Raw genomic sequence first — 18,097 nt, 5'->3', positions numbered from 1 at the left:
AGAAAAGGGATAAAGGGGAAGGGGAAATGGGAAGGGTAGAGGAAAGGAAAGAAGGGAATGGAATTAATACGAGAAAATGAAAAGACAGAAACAAATTCTATGTAAATAGGCAGGGGTGGAGGGGTTGAAGGGAGGGCAGGGGAATGGGGAAAAAAATAAGAACCAAGAGAGACTATGTTAAGGTGCAAATTTCCAATGATGATTGTCACTATATTGTATACCTAAAATGCACCAATAAAATTAATTTTAAAAAAGATTTGTACTGCTATTAAGGTTGATATGTGGATATAACTGTAATATGATGTCTTTTTTTTTTTAAGAGTAGGAAAAATTTATTGGGAGAAAGAAAACTTCTGCCTAAGAGAGATAGAAAGGAGACCAGAAAGTGGGTTGCCCACTCACCCCACTCTTCAAAGATGTTTTATACAGCAAAGCCATGTGGTGAGGCGGGTACAAAGTGGGACAAAACTATAAGACCCAGTGGAAATTTACAAGGTGGGCATGAGGTGGGACAAGACCATGACCAACCAATAAGATTACAAGTACAATCACCCAGGTACTATTGATTAAATGGGGGTCAAATGGGGGAGCAAGTCACGTAGCAAGCATACAAGGATTTTCAGTAAGAGTGAGGGTCAGGGATATTTCCTGGGGAGGCGAGGTTAAGACCTTGACCCCTCACCCAGGTAATTTATACCTATTTAGAATATCAATCACTGCCATTTATCCCCAGGGGAAGCACAAGGGTGTGTAGTTTCTCTCCTCTTACAATTCTGGCCTTCAGTGAATGTGTCTTGATTGTCTTCCATGTTGGCGCCTTGTTGTGTTGGCTCCTGGAGGGCTGGTCCTGTTTAATTTCACACAAGATATCTAATTAACTTACCTATCTGAAATATTCCCCCCTCTGAAGAAGTACCCCTAACTGCTGTGAGAGGGCAAAGGCCAAAGACTGTTCTGGCTACTTCCAGCTGAAGAGGGTCGTAGTTGTGATCAGCAGTTAGAGTTACACTACAGAGAGTCCATCTAAAGGCCCTTGAGAGGTGCCAGGCATTGTCATCTTGGTAGCCATATAGCTTTGAGTCTGGAGGAGATAAGGCCAAAGAAACAGTTAATACATGAGCCAAATTATAAGGTCAGCAGTACTGCTATGAATATAGCCAATAAGGGTTTCCACCGGGAGGAACTAGTAATAGCCTCCCACAGAAAGGATAAGGAGAAGGTCCAGGGGACTTCAGAATCCAACATAGAAGTCATATTGTGTAGTTTATCAATTATGAGCTGTTTACAAAGTCAATCTGGTGAATCCCTGTAAAAGAACTATAGTAAATTTGTCATTGGTTCCATTTGTATGACTGCTTGGAGTTTGGCAGCCTCAAAGATGTAGGAAAGGTTCCTTCATGTCCTGGATACTTTGTTGACCTTGAGGGGCCAGGACCAAAATATTGGCTGTCCTCTTAGCCCAGTTACCTTTCTAGTTTTGGTCTCCAAACTTTAACTTTAGTTGTTGAACACCTCTGACCAGTAATCTTGGTGGAAGATCTCCAAAATGATATGGGGGGAAGAGATTTAACTTCCAAACCTACTAGATATCTGAAACGTGAGTTCATGTTCTCTAAAATCAAAGAATGAATTCTAGGAACAACAGAGGATAAAAGTAGGAAAAATTTATTAGGACAAAGAAAGCTTCTGCCTAAGAGAGACAGAAGGGGAACCAGAAAATGGGTTGCCACTGTAATATGATGTCTTATTCTTTTGGGAAGATTCCTACTGGGGGAATACCTGGGTCAAATGGAATTTCTTGTTTTAGCTTTTTGAGGAATCTCCACATTGATTTCCATAATGGTTGTGCTAGTTTACCTTCTCACCAGCAATGTAGAAGGGTTCCTTTTTCACCAGAGCCTCACCAGCATTTGTCATTATTTGATTTCTTAATGATAGTCATTCTTTCTTGAGTAAAATGAAATCTTAGTGTTGTTTTAATTTGTATTTCTCTAATGGTCATTGATGTTGAATATTTTTTCATGTATTTGTGAGCCATTTATACTTCTTTTGAGACATGTCTATTCATTTCAGTTCATTTTTTATTGGGTCTTTTATTTTGCGGGATCTAATTTTTTTTGAGCTCTTTATGTATTCTAGATATTAGTCCTCTGTCCAAGGTGTAGCTGATGAAAACTTTTTCCCATTCTATAAGTTGTCTCTTCACTTTGTTGATTATTTCCTTTGCCATGCAGAAGCTTTTTAACTTGATGTAGTACTGTTTGTTGACTTTTGATGTTATCTATTGTGCAATTGGAGTTCTTTTCAGAAAGTCCTTGCTTACATCTATAACTTCAAGAGTTTTATCTGTTTTATCTTCCAGCAGGTTATGCCTATGACCTCAAGAGTTTCACCTATTTTATCTTCCAGCAGAGTAAGCATTTCTGTTTTATTATTCAGATCTTTGATCACTTATCTTCTTTTGCTTTTGTTGAATAATCATTCTTCTTCACTGAGAAAATTGGGGCTATCAGTTATCACCTCTCCCAACTCCTGCTCTGCTACCCACCATACTGTCTATGCACAGATCCATGTTTAAAGGTCATCTTCTCTCTGTCTTCAGTTTCAGAAGGCAAGCTAGCTCCTGTTCTGTAAGATGCCAACTCCTCCTCATTTGCTTATCCTCACTACTTCTGCTTCTTCTAAGGTTATTTCTCACTCTTCTTTCATGATCTTGAACCTCTCCCTCTCTCTTGGTTTCTTTTCTCCAGGCTATAAATATGACCAAGTCCCAACCCTTCTCCTTCTGTTCTAGTCTTTCTCCCTTGTCTTACCAAAGCTGTAGAAAATCCTCTACAAATGCTGCCTTCCTTTCCTTCCTTTCCATTTCTGCTTCAATCAGCACTTCTTCTTCCCAATGTTCAATGGAAATTGCTTTTAATAAGCTCTTCTATTTTTGTAGATTCAGTGGAAAATTTTTCCTCTTTATTTTTTGACATCCTTTATTGAATCAGTGTCCTGTGATTGATTTTTTCCCTCCCTGTGAAAAATTCTATCTCATTGACTTCCAAGGTACCCTAATTTCTTCATTTTTATTTCTGTTCCTTAATTGCTTATGCATTGGCTTTTCTTAACCTCTATCCTACTTACCCTCTTTTCACAATTTTTGATGTTTTAAATTATACCCTATATGTTGATAAGAATCCCAAAGCTAGATTTCTTTCCTTAGCCTAGTGTCTCAAATGTTTTATCTCCAGTTTTCATCCTTTCCTGACTACATAGTATCTCCATTTTGACATACTCTTCTCTCAATACATACAAAACCAAAATCTTGATTTTCCTTTCCAGACTTTTCCTCAGCTGAGACTTGTACCTTTCAGCTGATGATAATTCCAAACCTCAGTAACTAAGCTTTCAAAACTTGATAACATCTTCAATATCTCTCTCTTGCACCCCATAATCCTGCCCATTGTATCATCAAAATATGTTAAGAATCTGATAAGTTTCATAGTCTCCCTTGCTTGTCTTTCATCAATCTCTATCTCTGTGGCCACACACTGTGCTAAAATGCCCCATTCTTCTGATAACTTTCTCCAAAAGACTGAATTCCTAGAAGTTGAGGAGGCAAACCCAAGACCTTATCTTTATCTTTTCTCACACCCCAGGAGGGTAAATAGAAGCAGACATCCTCCTGTCCAGTCAATGATGGAGAAATTGAGGTGAGAATGAAGAGGATACCAGGCTTTTTCTTCTCTTGGAAATTAGGGCCCCCACCAGGAGCAGAAAGCTGAAGAAACTATGCCAGCAACAACCTAGGCTGGACCTACTGAGTTTACTGACCCCAGTTGGGAGAGTTTCCAGCTATGCCAATTCCTTCTTTGCCCCAGAGCTGCTTTTCTCCACCCAGTTGGGGACTTCAGTCAGGCAAGAGAAATTCACTTCCAGAATAACCCAGGAGTCACCTTAGCTCCTCAGAGCCCTTACTGGCAGCCAGGAGGGTGCCCATGTCCCTTTTCCAACCCCAGTCTTTCCTCTTGTTCCTTTATGCTTAGTCGAGGTATGCAGAGAGCAGGGTTCTGGCAACTGTGCTCTCTCCTCTAGATGGACAAAGAGCTGGGCCCCAACTTTCCATTTCCTCCTCGCAGGATTACACATCAAAGGTAGGTTGTGGTCACCAAAGCGCACCAAAGCTCACTCCACCAGGAGGAGGGTGGGCGTGGGTCAGAGTCAGGGAAGGTGTGGGTGGCCAAGCCTGCTTGCTTCTTGAAAGGAAACCCTCAGGGGAGGAAGGGACGAGCAGGGTGCGGGAAATGGACTTGGAGGCGAGAGGTGGCAGCAGTTTCCAGGCGCTTTGACGTAGACTTGAAGAGGGGCCGAGAGCTGCCACTGCTTAAGAAGAGGCGCGGTGGCATTCAGGACTCGGACGCTGGGGACAGTCGCTCGCCAAGGGAGCAGTCGGAGCGCGTCCTCTCCGGCTCTCGAGGGAATACGAGAGCGCAAGGCCGGTGAGTTCGAGGGGCGCCCTGGGGACAGCGAGGCGGGTAAGGTGAGGAGCCCAAGAGCGGGTTCAGGTCTCGCAGTTCCCCGGTGAAGCGGGAAAGCAGGTATGGGACCAGAACGCGCCTGATGCAGCGCGATGCTCGTAACGTGGAGCGCGGAGGAGCCCAGGGGAAAAGAACTCAGAGAAACACCCCTCTAGCTTCAGAGAACCCTTTCCTAAAAGAACCTAAAGGATGAACGTTAGCGCTGTGACCTCAGTCCACCGGGAGCCCCGCACAGCGCCAACTTCAGCACCACGGACAGCGTCCCGCCCTCTGCGTTCTGGAAACTTAGCCCTGACGGCTTATACAAAGGCAGCCTTTGGGGATCTGGACTTTGATATTGTCTGAAAAGAGTACGACAAATATTTTTTCAAATAGAACTGACATGTACACGATATAAAAACATAGAATAGAACACTGTTTTGGAATAATTTGTATCTCGAACCTGCCCTTTCAAAATAGGAATTTGCCTGTTTAAAGAGTTTCTGAAATATTAGTTTGAGGTTGCCTCGATATGTCTTGCTGCTATGCAGAAGAGATTTTATCTACGGTGTCGTCATTCAATATTCTGATATAGAAATATTCCCATAAATATTCCTATGGGAATGTGGCCTTCTTGCCTTTATGATATTAACATTTGAAAGCTTGGGAAACATAAACTGGAAGTGAGCTGTGCGTTCCCTTCCTGTTTCTTCTTTATACTGAAGTTTTAAAGTGTAACATACATTTTGTATAGTCTGTAGGTAGTCAGATAAGCTTTTTTTTTCTGGGGAAAATATAACTTGCTTTAAGGACAGAATTTCCCCATTGCTCTTGGCAGAAGTGGTAACATAAGAATCTTTTCAAGGTGACATGTGACTTCTCTGATTCTACTGCAGTACACATTGAGAGCTAGGAAAGTTGAATAAGAGACAAATCATTTTCTTTACAATCCTTGAGATTCATAGCAAGAAGAGAAAAATTAGAAAAATTTTTATTACAGTTATGTCAGAATCGAGGAGGTGTTCGTAAAATGTCTATTAACTCCATTCCAATGGGTTGAATATATATTCCTCAGTTCCAAAATATATTTACCCATATTTTTAGAACCTATCTTCTGTTTATTTTTATTATAATAATTTATAATACTTATGTCTCTTTTTTAAAAAATTAAAAGCCACTATAAATAGGAAAGCATACAAGGTTAAAATATAGTCAAGTTTTTAATTTTATAGATATCTTGATTAAGAAGGCTAGGTTTAAGATTCTTTTAAAACTATATTCTTTTTGCCAGGGAAAAAATTTTTCAGTTATTAGTCTTGCAAATAAACTTCAGAATAGTTGTTAGCCTAAATATCTTGGTTTTACACTGGTCTGGCAATGAATCACTTTAGAGAAAATTAGGGTTTTGGTATGGGAGCTAGGATAAGATTTTTTCTTATTTAGTGACCATGGTGTGTTTTCTATGCCTGGGCTAAGTTTCTTCAGGGGGTACTTATTTTTTTTCCTGAGTGGAACATAATGAAGGACTGATATATTTCCATCCTGTGAAGTTTCAGGGCCATGGATGATCCTGGAAACAGAAGAAGGATCCATTGCCCCTTCAGCCTCACCTGCTCTCTGCTCATTTTGGGAACATGCTGTGTGTCTCCTTTCTTCTGTCATAGCCAGGTAGATCTGCTGGCTCTTGACCAAGCTGATCCTCAGTGCTGGGAATCCTCCTCAGTACTTCTCCTGGAAATGCAACAGCCTCGCATTTCCAACACTGTTTCAGGCTTCTGGAATTTTATGATTTACCTAAAGTCATCTGAGAACTTGAAGCATGGGGCCCTGTTTTGGGATCTGGCTCAGCTCTTCTGGGACATCTATGTGGACTGTGTTCTCTCAAGAAACCATGGCTTAGGAAGAAGGCAACTGGCTGGAGAGGGAGAAAAAGTCTCATCAGCTCAGCCGCAGCATGCAGGGAGTAAAAAAGGTGCTTAACACAAGTTCTCACTTCTTTGAAAGGGGTCAATCACATACAAACATGCTGTGTAAGAGGAAAAGGACATGGCTTCAGGGAAACCCAATATCTCATATCTTTCTCTCAAAGGATGAACCTAAGAACACACAAGTGATAGTAAAGATAGATAGTACATCATAGTGGCTACTGAAATCATTTGCATTTCATAACAGCTATTTACATCAATATACTGTTCTCATTCTCATAAGTCACGTCAAGAGCAGCAAGGAAAAGTCTGGGGTAAAAAGGGGAAAGAATGATTTCCAAATATGATATAAAGGCATTCTCTTGATCAACACACTTGAACATTCACAGTCATAACTTGGTGTTTACCTGCTGTGGAATTGGGCGGACTTCAATATAAGCCTAGGAAATATTTGCAGCACACAAAAAGTGTTTTTATGTTGAAAAAGCATTGCTTTTGTACCAGTGGAGGGGCTCTGTGAAAGATACTTAGTTGATGAAGTAAAGAGTGAAAAAATCCACTGACATCATCTTTACTCTGTTGCTTTTTGAAGTAATTAACTTTCGGACACTAAGTTTTAGTAAGTTGGAACTTCGTAAACATTTACAAGTTATCATTGAAGTAAATACTGTAACCAAATATAGTCTTCTCTAGGGGTATAAAAGAAATATCCTCTATAAAATTAGACTGAGGTCCAGCAAACCCTTGTAAGTAACAGAGATTCCTGACTTGTATTCATATTGTTTTTGTTCCTTTTTTGGGTATCATTTTAACCAATGAGATTCTAAACTTTGTAGCAAGTGCTGTTTAGGTGGCAGTAACTCTTCAGAATTATTTACATACCACTGGACATAATTAATTTTTACATATTCCTATAATTGCTCTATTAAAATAGCAACAGTAATAGCTCTAGCACTGTCCTTTTTTTAGATTGCGCAGTGCTTATACACAAGAGATGACTGAAAAATACAGTGAATAAATTTTTTAAAAGTCATTACAGTAAAAGATGCATTGCCATTCATTCCCCTTAAAAATACTTCTTCTTCCTTTGTATAGATGTAGGCCATCATTCTTGCCATTCTGTGAAGCAGTTTGGGAAGTTTTCTTTCATGAGTGTTTTTATAAGGTGTGATAAAAAAAAAAGTGCAGTGAATGCTGCTGCCGAGTGCCAACCAAAGGAAAAGCAAACCTGTAAAATCTTTATGTGTCCTTGTCTACCTTATTTACTGGAGCTGGTGCTGTGCAACATCTGGCTCTTCCCCAAAGTCAAAAGGACTATAAAAGATTAACACTATGAATTGAAGCAGGACCTCAAGGCCACTATGAGAGCTCTATTGAAGATGCAAAAGAGAACTTCCAGAACTGCTTCAAAAGGTGGCAAGGATGGTGGGATAAATGCATTCCAAGCAAGGGGGGAGTATTTTGTGAGGGATTAATGACAATGCTTCTTTTATTGTAATTTAAAAAAATTTAAACACACAGTAGTTTTAGATAACACCTTGTATATATAATTTGCATCAACCTCAGCAACTATCCTCATGATTTGCTGGCCCACAAAACTAGACAATTCACCACTACTATTTATAGGTAAATTTATTATTTTGGTAGGTATAATTGTAATATACACTGACTTCATATTTTATTTTATTTTTTTATTTTTTATTTTTTGGCACTGGGGATCGAACTCGGGTCCTTGTGCTTGTGCAGCAGGCGGCGAAACCACTGAGCTAAATCCCTGGCCCTAACTTCATATTTTAGAGAAAATTTTATCTAAATAGCTTTGGTACTGAAGTAGAAATACAGAATGAATATCTTTAAATTTTGGTTACCAGTATTTTAAAAACAGTTTGAATAGAGGTTTTCTGGGGAGCAACATTAGTAAGGACCATATATTTTCTTCTGTACTGCTGATGGTGGTTTATAGGGCTTTTTCTTCCACTCTTGACACATTTAGCTGTTGAACTCAAATCATCACCAATTTTTTTTATCTTGTGCTCACTCTGAGTACCTCAGAAAAATGTCTAGAGACTAAATGAAAAATATTGTTTGTGTTCAGCTGAACATGAAAATAATATAATAACATTTCTTTGAATAGCTTTGGCTTTGGAAGCCGCTTCCTACTACTCACTACCCAGTTGCCGCTTTCTCAGCCAATCTCAAACTTTAGCGAGAATTGCTTTGCAAGTATCCAAGTGGTAGAAGTGAATATTTCACTTTATTGAAGTTATTTTAATGCTTAGTACAAACAATTGTTTGCAGATTAGGAAACAAGACTTTCTGTTTGGTTAGTATCATCACAAAGAGTTTCTTGGGTCAAAGAAACCCAAAGAGATGGATGTCCAAAGATTAACTAGTTACAGAACATTGAGATTTCCCTTCAAGAGGCTCAATTAAATTTCTAGTGGCTCTGCTGGGCTCTAGATGTACCTGTATGGAGTGTCAATAATTTTTTTTTCTTTTGTCTCTGGGGGATATTGTGTTACCAGATTGGGTTAAGGTGAGGGTGAAGAGGTATTTGTCCCTATAGTTCTTGGGGGAAATTGTATCATCAGGACAGAAAGGAAGAAAAACTAAAATAAGTGTCTGTGTGTATACCAAAAGGTTCTTACTGCTTTGTTATCTTTAAATCAAATATTTTAAATTTACTTACAAAAATCTTACTATGAGTCATGCTTTGTTAAAACACATAACTTGTAATTTTGTATGTGACTATATCATATTTGAATATGCATCAACAAATATGAGAACAAGAGATATCAAATAGTCATGTAATCTTGGGCAAATTAATTTGTGTATTTAGTTTTCATCTGAAAAGAAAGAATATGGAAAAGCTTAGTTGACCTATACAGTCCTTCATGTTCTCTCTTCTAATGTTCTGTGTTTCGGTAAAAAGAGGAATGTATGAAAGGTATATAACTCTAGATAGAATCTGAAAGAACTTTACTCCAAAGATAGCTAGGTGGTACATTGGACATCATGGTTGTTTTTACAACGAAAAGCAGGAACCGAGTTAGTCAGGAAATGAGAATTCCAAAAATTTTAAGGGCTGGAGATGATATTATGAGAAAAAAAACACTCTAAAGATTATTGTTGTTTAGTCTAGGAAGGCATTCACTTATAGCCTTCTAGCTGAATATTAAAGTATCTGAAGGAAGGTGTAAAGACAAAGTTCCCATACTTAATCACTAAATTCTGATGCATTATTGAGAGGAGAGAGAGAGAGAGAGAGGGAGAGAGACCTAAAGAAAAAACAATAGGGTTCAGAGTTTAGGTTAACTCATAGGCTAGTAGAGGCTTCTCTGCAAACAAAGACACTTTAAAGTACAACTTGGCTTGTGTAAAAAATGATAGCTTCTTTGCTTTGACACTAAGGACAGAAAAATCTGCCTTACTGGGCCTGACAGTTTGTATGTTTTAGAAAAATCATGAGTCTTTTCTCTGTGATGAGAAAATTATAATTTAGATTTAATTTAGATTAATTTAATTTAGATTATTAATTAATTTAATTTATAATTCAGATTATAATTTATAATCTGATGATGTTTGCTGTTGGTATCTAATTAGCTGCTTATTTTTTAATAAGTTGACTCACAAATGCTTGATTTTCTGCTTTATTCTAATACATTTCCTAAGCAATATAATCAGCAATTACCCATCTAGAAATTTGTTCTAAGCAAGCATTCAGAGGTGCAGCCAATGAGTACTATAAAACAGTTCACTGTAATTTCATTTACAGTAATGAAAAACCTAGAAATAATTTAAATGCCCCACAGTAGGTAATGGTTAAATAAATCATGGTATGAAGTATGTGAATAATATTAAGGTTATCTCTGGAAGACTATATTATGGGACTTTTGAAATGTTTTCTTTATATTTTGATATTAAAAATGATATGACAACTATTTTAACTTTTTAAGTAAGAAATATTTTAATGCATATTGACAAAGGAATATCTTTATTATAATTTATGTAATTTAGATTACATAACTAGATTGCGTAGGGCACAAAATTTTTCATGAATACAAATTCTCATACATAATCCTACAGTATATTTATAGAACTTTTGATAGTGGAGGGCAGAAACAGCAATTTTTCTTTTTAAAAAGTTTACTGATATTTAATTAATCTGAAAATGGTCTTATGAAATTCCTTTTCTCTACTTTCAGGTGCATATTCTCAGCTCCTAAGAACCCCGTTCCTAAAGAAGAAAGAGTTGATTGAAGATTTGATAAGCATGCATGTACGCAGGAGTGGGTCTAGGTTCATTGGAAAAGTGAACCTGGAAATAAAGAGAAAATAAATTTGACTTCTGAAGTAACTCATGCCTTGAAATTAAACATATGCATATAATATTATAGGCACATAAATATTTTTTTCTTAACTATTGATATTTACTTATTTACTTTAAATGGTGGACATGTCCAGGGATAAATATTAAGCCAAATTCTCAAAGAAAACTTATTTAAAGCTTCATTTTTTTAGGCAACCAGCATGTTCTTTCCAATGGTGTCTGCTGCTAGAACATCCCACTGTCTAAATGAGTTAAGTAACTTCTGAAGATGACTTGGGGATTGGAAGACCCCAACTCTTGATATTCATTTGATTATATCTGGAAATCTTGACATCATTAATGAACCAGAGGACAATGGATTTAATTCACTGAAAATTCTGCATGAATTTCAAGCTATTAACCATTAGATTGCTTATGCAGTAGCATATAAGGGGCTATATATAAATTAATACCTGTTACTGATAACCTGTGAAGCTAAATCTTGTTTGAGAGAATATTTTTTGAATATTGAATAAAGCAACAAATAAAACAAAATAAAAATCTGGGGAATAACATATTCATTTAAAGGAAATAAAATTAATAAAATTTCTGGACCCCAAATAATGTTATTGGAGTTTCTTTATTTCAATATTTAATGTTACCATTAATGATGTCCAAACTCTAATAAAGTAGCATAAGTATAAATTATCTCCCAATTATACTTTTGTTTTTTGATTAAATATTAAAACTCTATATTAGTTATATCTTGCATTGAAAAGCAAAATAAAATTAAAATGAAAAACATTATAAGAGAAGAACCTATAAATATTTTTTTCCCTGAAAAATGACCAGGCCTGAATGAGAGCCATAGCAGTGACATTCAATTAGCAAATTTATTTGAACTCCAGACACAATGTTATTTTTATCTCTAATTATTCCCATATCTGTAATCATTCTCCTATAACAATGATTGACAGCCAGTTTGGACTTCAGAAATGTTAGCAATTCTCTTGCTTCTTACAGGTTAAAAAAAAAGCCTCAGTAAACATTTCACTGAAGATTTGGGGTCCTCCTGAAGGAAGAAATCTTACCTAAAGAGTTCTTGTGAGAAGACAGTTTCACCTTTACCACAGGTGAAGAAAGCCTGGAAAAAGAGCTGGGGGAGGAGACCTAACTGCCATCCTTTGGCTACCTTTTCTACATAACTCATGGCTTTTCTTTAATGCTATTTTCCCTGATAATCTTTCATCATACTCTTCAAAACCATCTGACGAACTCATTACCTATCATACATCACTGAGAAGACACCACACGTGGAGAATAGAGCCTGCTCTTTGTTCGTCCAAAGGAGCTGGCAGTGTTTCTGCCAAGGATTGGGTATAAATGTAATCACGCTGGGTTTGTGGGCTCCTGTCTCTGCCGCAACTTATTCTGTCAGCTTTGGTAGAACAAATAAGTCATAAAAATATATACATCCAAAGTTATGGTTGGGTTTCAATAAAACTTATGGATGTTGAATTTTGAATGCATACAATTTTCAAGTGTCACAAAATAGCCTTTTTGACTATTAAAAAATGTAACAACCACTCTTAACTCATGCCTTACAGAACAAGCAGTGGGGAAGATTTGGCCCACATGATTATAGTTTGCAGACCCATGCTCTAAGGCATGCTTATCAAACTTACAGAATACTCTGGCACGAAGTAAGAAGGAGAGTGAATATATTAAATGGGAAAAACAAAATAAAAAAACAAATTTAAAAATATCACAATAAGATTAATCAGGGATAACCTAGTCCTAATCCTAGCCAAAAGGACATTATTTTACTTTGTAAATAGTATAGGAATTAAAGATTATTTAAATAAAAATCAACAACTCAAAATGGAGAAATCAACAATATTATTGATAAAAATTACAAAGTAGTGATTATAGGCCCCAGAGCTAGGTTTGAATCCCAACTTTAAATTCAAACCAAATGATTTTAAATGAGTTGCTAAACCTCTTTGTGCCTCACTTTTCTTATAAAACAAAATACCTACTTTGTAGCTCTGTTGCGAGAATGGAACAAGTTAGTACATATAAGGTGCTTAAAACTAAATGTTCTAATAGTCAAAAAGTGTTAGCTAATACTTTGAACATCAGTTGTGCATCTATAACCTGATTCAACATATAAAGAAAGGACACACAGAGGTGTTTGGTGAATTTAGTGAAATTCATTAGATGTGAAGTTTTAGAGAAAAATATTGACAAGTTTAAAAATTTTTTGAGGTACTTATTATAAGAGGTAATACATATAGGCACATTTGCATACCCTTTATCCAATTTTCCCCAACAAGAACATTCTCCATAACTATAATACAAAACTGAAAACGAAGAAACTGACATCAGTGCAATCCAGATTTCATCAGTTCTACATAAACTCTTTGTGTGTGCATGAATGCATGCACATATGTGTTAATGTGTGCACATATGTTGACATGTATTTAGTTCAATGCCAAGTTTATTCTCCAGCCAAAGCATCCAGATATAAAATTAGATCATCAACTCAGTAATTTAAATGATGCCTAAAGAAGATTGTGCATTCATGAAGATCACACACTTGAATATTACTACCAAAATGTTCGAAGAGAGAACAAGATTCCTCTGACACCTGGAATGGACTGTGCTGGTCCTCTACCCCTCACCCTTGAGGCTGTACTCTGAAGAACTAAGACACCTAAGGAAGAAAGTTTAAAAAAAGAAACTTCATAATTCACATCAATGTGGGGGCAGGGAGAGGGAGAGGTAGGAGGCTTAGTTTTTTTAATTCAGATTTTGAAAGTGCATTTATCACCATACCAAGGGGCTTTCAGCCTGGACTCCTTTTCACTTCAAGTTGGGCAAAGTGATTTGATCCACAAGGGCAGAGAAAGCCCTGCACACCTGTTCAGCTCCACCATACAGATCCATGTTCACTGAAGACTGGGGATCTGCAATCAACAAATGGAAGACCATTTCAGAGAAGAGCACTTGTAGGTTCTCAGGTTGATCTGGACAAATGTGTTGCACAAAGAACTCTTCTTTAGTAAAAGCAGTAAACAAATATATGAAAAAGTGTTCAACATCACTGGTCATTCAAGAGATGCAGATGAAAACAACACTGAGATTTCACCTAACTCCAGAAAGAATGCCTGCTATTAAGAAATCAACCAATAACAAATGCTGGCAGGGGTGTAGGGAGAAAGGAACCCTTCTCCATTGCTGGTGGGAGTGTAGACTGGTGCAACCACTGAGGAAATCAATATGGAGATACCTCAAAGAACTAGGACTAGAGGTCCCATTTGACCCAGCTATTCCCCTGCTGGGGATCTTCCCAAAAGAATTAAAAGAATCATACCACAGCGATATATGTGCACCCATGTTCATAGTGGCACAGTGTGTAATAGCTAAAGCTTGGAAACAGCCCAAGTGCCCATCAATTGGAAACTGGATAAAGAAGATGTGGTTTTTTTAATAAAATGGAGTACTACTCAGCCATAAAGAATGAAAACCTAGAGTCATTTATAGCTAAATGGATGCATATAGAGGCCATACTCTTAAGTGAAATAAATAGAAAACACATGTATAAATACCTAATAGTTTCACTAGTGTGAGAAACTGATAGTGTAAATAAGGGTTAAAATGATTAAAATGAGTAATTGATAATTTGAAATAGGAAAAAAGGTCCAAAGATGAAGGGGTGAAGGGAGGGGAAGGGGAAAGGAAAAACTATGAGAAAAGAAAAAAAATTAAAATGGAAATGATGTGTGTGTAAATAGGGAAGGGAGGGGGGGTGAAGGGCGCACAGGTAATGGGGAAAAAATAAGAACCAAGACATATCTCAAATACCCAATGATAAATGTAAATGAATTGTATACCTAAAATGTACCAATAAAAGAACTTAGAAAAAAAAAAAGAACTCTTCTTTCCTCAGTTCCCAAGAACATTGTCCTTCCTCTAAGCTAGCTGGTAAAATAAGACGGCTAGTATTTACCACGATCAATGTTACTATTACAGGTTAGATCTAAAGTGTTCCCTAGAAATCTGTTGCGTTTGGAAAGTGATTGGATCACATGGGCACTGTACTCATCAGTTCATAGATGATTGTGCAGTTAGAAGGTCAGGCCTGGTGGGAAGAGGTAGGTTACTGGGCATGTGACCAGGGAGGGTGTATCTTGTTCCTAGCTCCTCCCTTTTCTCTGCTTTCTGGTTGCTATGGCATAAGCAGCTATCCTCAGCCAGGCTGTTCCACTCTGTCATTTCTGCCTTGAAGCCAGCTAACCATGATCTAAACCCATTGGAAATTGTTTATAGATTCTTTCTTCTGGTTGATTCTAGTTTGTTGTTGAATCTTTTTATTGACATTTTCATTTCAATTGTATTTTTGGCTCTAAGTTTTATGTTTGGTTCTATTAAACGTTTTCTGTTTGTTGAAATTCTCTTTTTTTTTTTTTTTCAGGCATTATTCTCCTGACTTCATTGAGAATTTTTATGATAGTTATTTTAAATTCTCTGTCAGGTAATTCATATGCCAGTTTTCCACAAGGGTCCATTTCTGGATCCCTCTCTTATTCGTTTGTTTGGACCCTGTGTCCTTGCTTCATTTTTCTTTACTCTTTGTGCTGGTCTATACATAGTAGAAAAAAATAGCTGCCTCTCTTCATCTTCGCACATTCTCCTACATGTGCTTTATGTCTTGCCATACAGAAAAAGAGCCTCAGTCTGGTCAGATATTTTGAGAGCCTCTCAAGCTTCATGTTATCCCTTCTGTCATTGTTCTTTGTAGCCTTAGGCATCTGAAGTATGATGTGTCCTGTCAGTAGTCCGAGGCGGTATGCACAAGCCAGTGTCTTGGACAGACCTCTGAAGAGTTGAATTGTGGATACATAGTCCATCTGTTTCCTTCCGGGTTAGATGGGATTTGGGGTTTATTCCTATGCATGCTTTGCGCAATCCTGGGGGGAGGAGCTATGGCCAGTGCTTTCATGCTAGTCCAATCCACCATCTTTGCTCTCATGCCGTGCTGTCCTAATCCTGCCACCCTCCTCCCATCTTCCTTTCTCATCACTGAAACATGCCTTGGCAAGTGGATACCAAAAAGGAAATGGAGAATGTTGCAGTGAGTGACCGCGGGCGGCCTAGAGGATGAAAAAGATTACTTGGAGACGAGACTTAGTTCAATCCACAGAGAGGCCCACAGGGACTATTAAAAAAACCCTGATGCCAAGAACTCTCTGGCTTTTATTCAGAATATCAGTGTAAGAGAAAAAAGCAGGAGAAAAAGTAGTTTGGGCAGGAGATGTCTCTAGGCTAGGCAATTTTTCTCGGGGAAAGGGAAAGGACAATGGCCAGATGCAACATGCTATCCTTAACTAAACTTCTTGTTGAACTACTGGATTCTCACACAGCCTATGTGCTTTTGTCCTGCAGTTTAATCATTCACTCTTCACAGACCCTGTGTGCTTTTCTCCCCACAGTTTAATTATTTGTGTGCTTAGGCCCCCTATTTTAACTGTTCACTCCTCAGAGCCTATGTGCTTTTGTCCCACAGTTTAATCATTCAGTTTAATCATTTACTTCTGGCCAGGTCCCCCACAGGAGAAAAGCTGAGAAAAATAATTTAGGAGACAAACATAGGAAATGTCACTCTCAAATGGAAAGTGAACAATTGATTAGGACAGAAAAATTGGAGGAATTTGTCTTTAACACAGGAGCAAAGATTTTTTTACTACAAGTTTTAACCAAATTGTTTGATACTGATTTTCAGCCCAACATTTAGAATTGAAAGAGTTTTAGGGAACTCCTTATATACATAACTTTCTCTTTTCCATTAAGCTCTCATAGTCTCTTGAAATTCCATTATCTTAGATCTTGATGCTGACTAACTCTATTCAATTGATGTCAAGAACTGCCCAAAAATGATAATCAGGTTTGCTGTTTTAATACAATTAAGCCTTTAGTAACATAAAGGTCATCTTAATTTCCAAAATGTGGAGGCGTCTTAGCAAAACACAATCCAAAAGGACAGTCAACTCCTAGGATAATCATCATACTGGGCTGATAATATTGACACTCTTGTCTGACTAAATCTTAACATATTACAAACAACAGATATTTCTAATTTTCCCAACAATCCTGAAATATAAAAAATTCTAGAACAGTAAAGTGGTCAGAAACTTCCTGTTGTTATCTAACACTTCTGCAATAGAGACAGAAGTAAACAAAAATAATAAATCTTATTTTAGCTTCCATATCTTCATCAGATTGGTCATGATACTTCTGGCTATGACTAAGTCTGGTGTATTTTGGTAAGCATGTATAGATCATGTATAAATTATGGAATATATATAGATATATTTTCTTTTTTGGTAACGGGGCTCAAACTTGGGTCCTTGAGCCTGTGCAGCAGGCGGTGAAACCACTGAGCCAAATCCCTGGCCCCTGGAATATATTTTTATAATCTATGTTGCCAATGGCTAAGTGGAGTTTGAAAATGGGATCATCAATACAAAATTGAAAAGGGAACCTGAATTTAATTAGAAATATTTAAATGACGAGTGATAGAGGATGAAAACAGCAGCCATGAAGGTTAACTTAAATTCTTAGGTCTTATGATTAAAGGCCTAAAATAAAGAAGGATGACATAAAAGAAATAATACTGTAAAATTTAAATCTTATTGCAAAATAAAGATTGCTTTAATAACAAAAAGAGATGGATATCTTCTTGCTAATATCAGAAGCATGTTTATATAATAATGCATATTAAAGGACCTCAGTGATTCTATTGAGATTGCAAATGGAAACAGGTGAATTTTTGAAGGATATTTAAAAAAATTGTACAAGACAAAAAAATTGTACAAGACAAAGTAATACCACTAGCCTATTTAATGTATATTATTCACTATAATTTTCTAAATTCACATCATCTGAATTTAGACATACACTTTCCTCTGTTATGATTTTTCTCTTAATGGAATAGTGATTTATGTATAGATGGATATAGATATATTCATATACACTGAACTTGATAAATCACTTAAAATATGCATGAATCTTTTACCTTTAGGATTAAACTGGACAAATGTTGTGATATTGTCTTCCAAATAGGAGTAATAGATTCAATTTATTAGGAACCTGAAATATATATTATTATGACTACATTTATGAGGGTTGGCCCAACACAGTTTGAGAAATTAGAAGCTTTCATCAAGTCATTTGCAAACACAAACAAAAAAATAAAAGTAAGGTAAAGTTGTCAAAGACTAAAAAACTTTCCCATAATGCCCACTTTTTAAGTGAAATTTTCCTTAAAAAGTCAAGTGGATATTGACTTAGCTTTGAAT

At 36.9% G+C, this 18,097-nt stretch overlaps 2 protein-coding genes across 2 annotated transcripts in view; one reads left to right on the top strand and one right to left on the bottom strand.

Annotated features, from left to right (window-relative positions):
- The first annotated feature begins 4,390 nt into the window (after positions 1 to 4,390).
- Fam237a (family with sequence similarity 237 member A) lies at positions 4,391 to 11,347 on the top strand. Its single transcript, XM_013074492.3, has 3 exons — positions 4,391 to 4,484; positions 6,053 to 6,474; positions 10,633 to 11,347. The coding sequence occupies exons 2-3, from the start codon at positions 6,063 to 6,065 to the stop codon at positions 10,764 to 10,766; spliced, it is 546 nt and encodes a 181-aa protein (XP_012929946.1). The 5' UTR covers positions 4,391 to 4,484; positions 6,053 to 6,062; the 3' UTR covers positions 10,767 to 11,347.
- A 2,170-nt stretch (positions 11,348 to 13,517) lies between these two features.
- The window catches only part of Dytn (dystrotelin), a 58,282-nt gene continuing 53,702 nt past the window's right edge, over positions 13,518 to 18,097 (bottom strand). The window contains 1 exon segment of the mRNA XM_021263434.2: positions 13,518 to 13,705. Within this exon segment, the coding sequence (XP_021119093.2) occupies positions 13,602 to 13,705 (104 nt within the window). The 3' untranslated portion in view covers positions 13,518 to 13,601.

The sequence above is a fragment of the Heterocephalus glaber genome, unplaced genomic scaffold (assembly GCF_053883595.1).
Source record: "Heterocephalus glaber isolate CG9 unplaced genomic scaffold, H.glaber_assembly_v1.0 deba00000621, whole genome shotgun sequence".
NCBI lineage: Eukaryota > Metazoa > Chordata > Mammalia > Rodentia > Bathyergidae > Heterocephalus > Heterocephalus glaber.
This window is presented reverse-complemented; position numbering and strand designations above follow the sequence as displayed.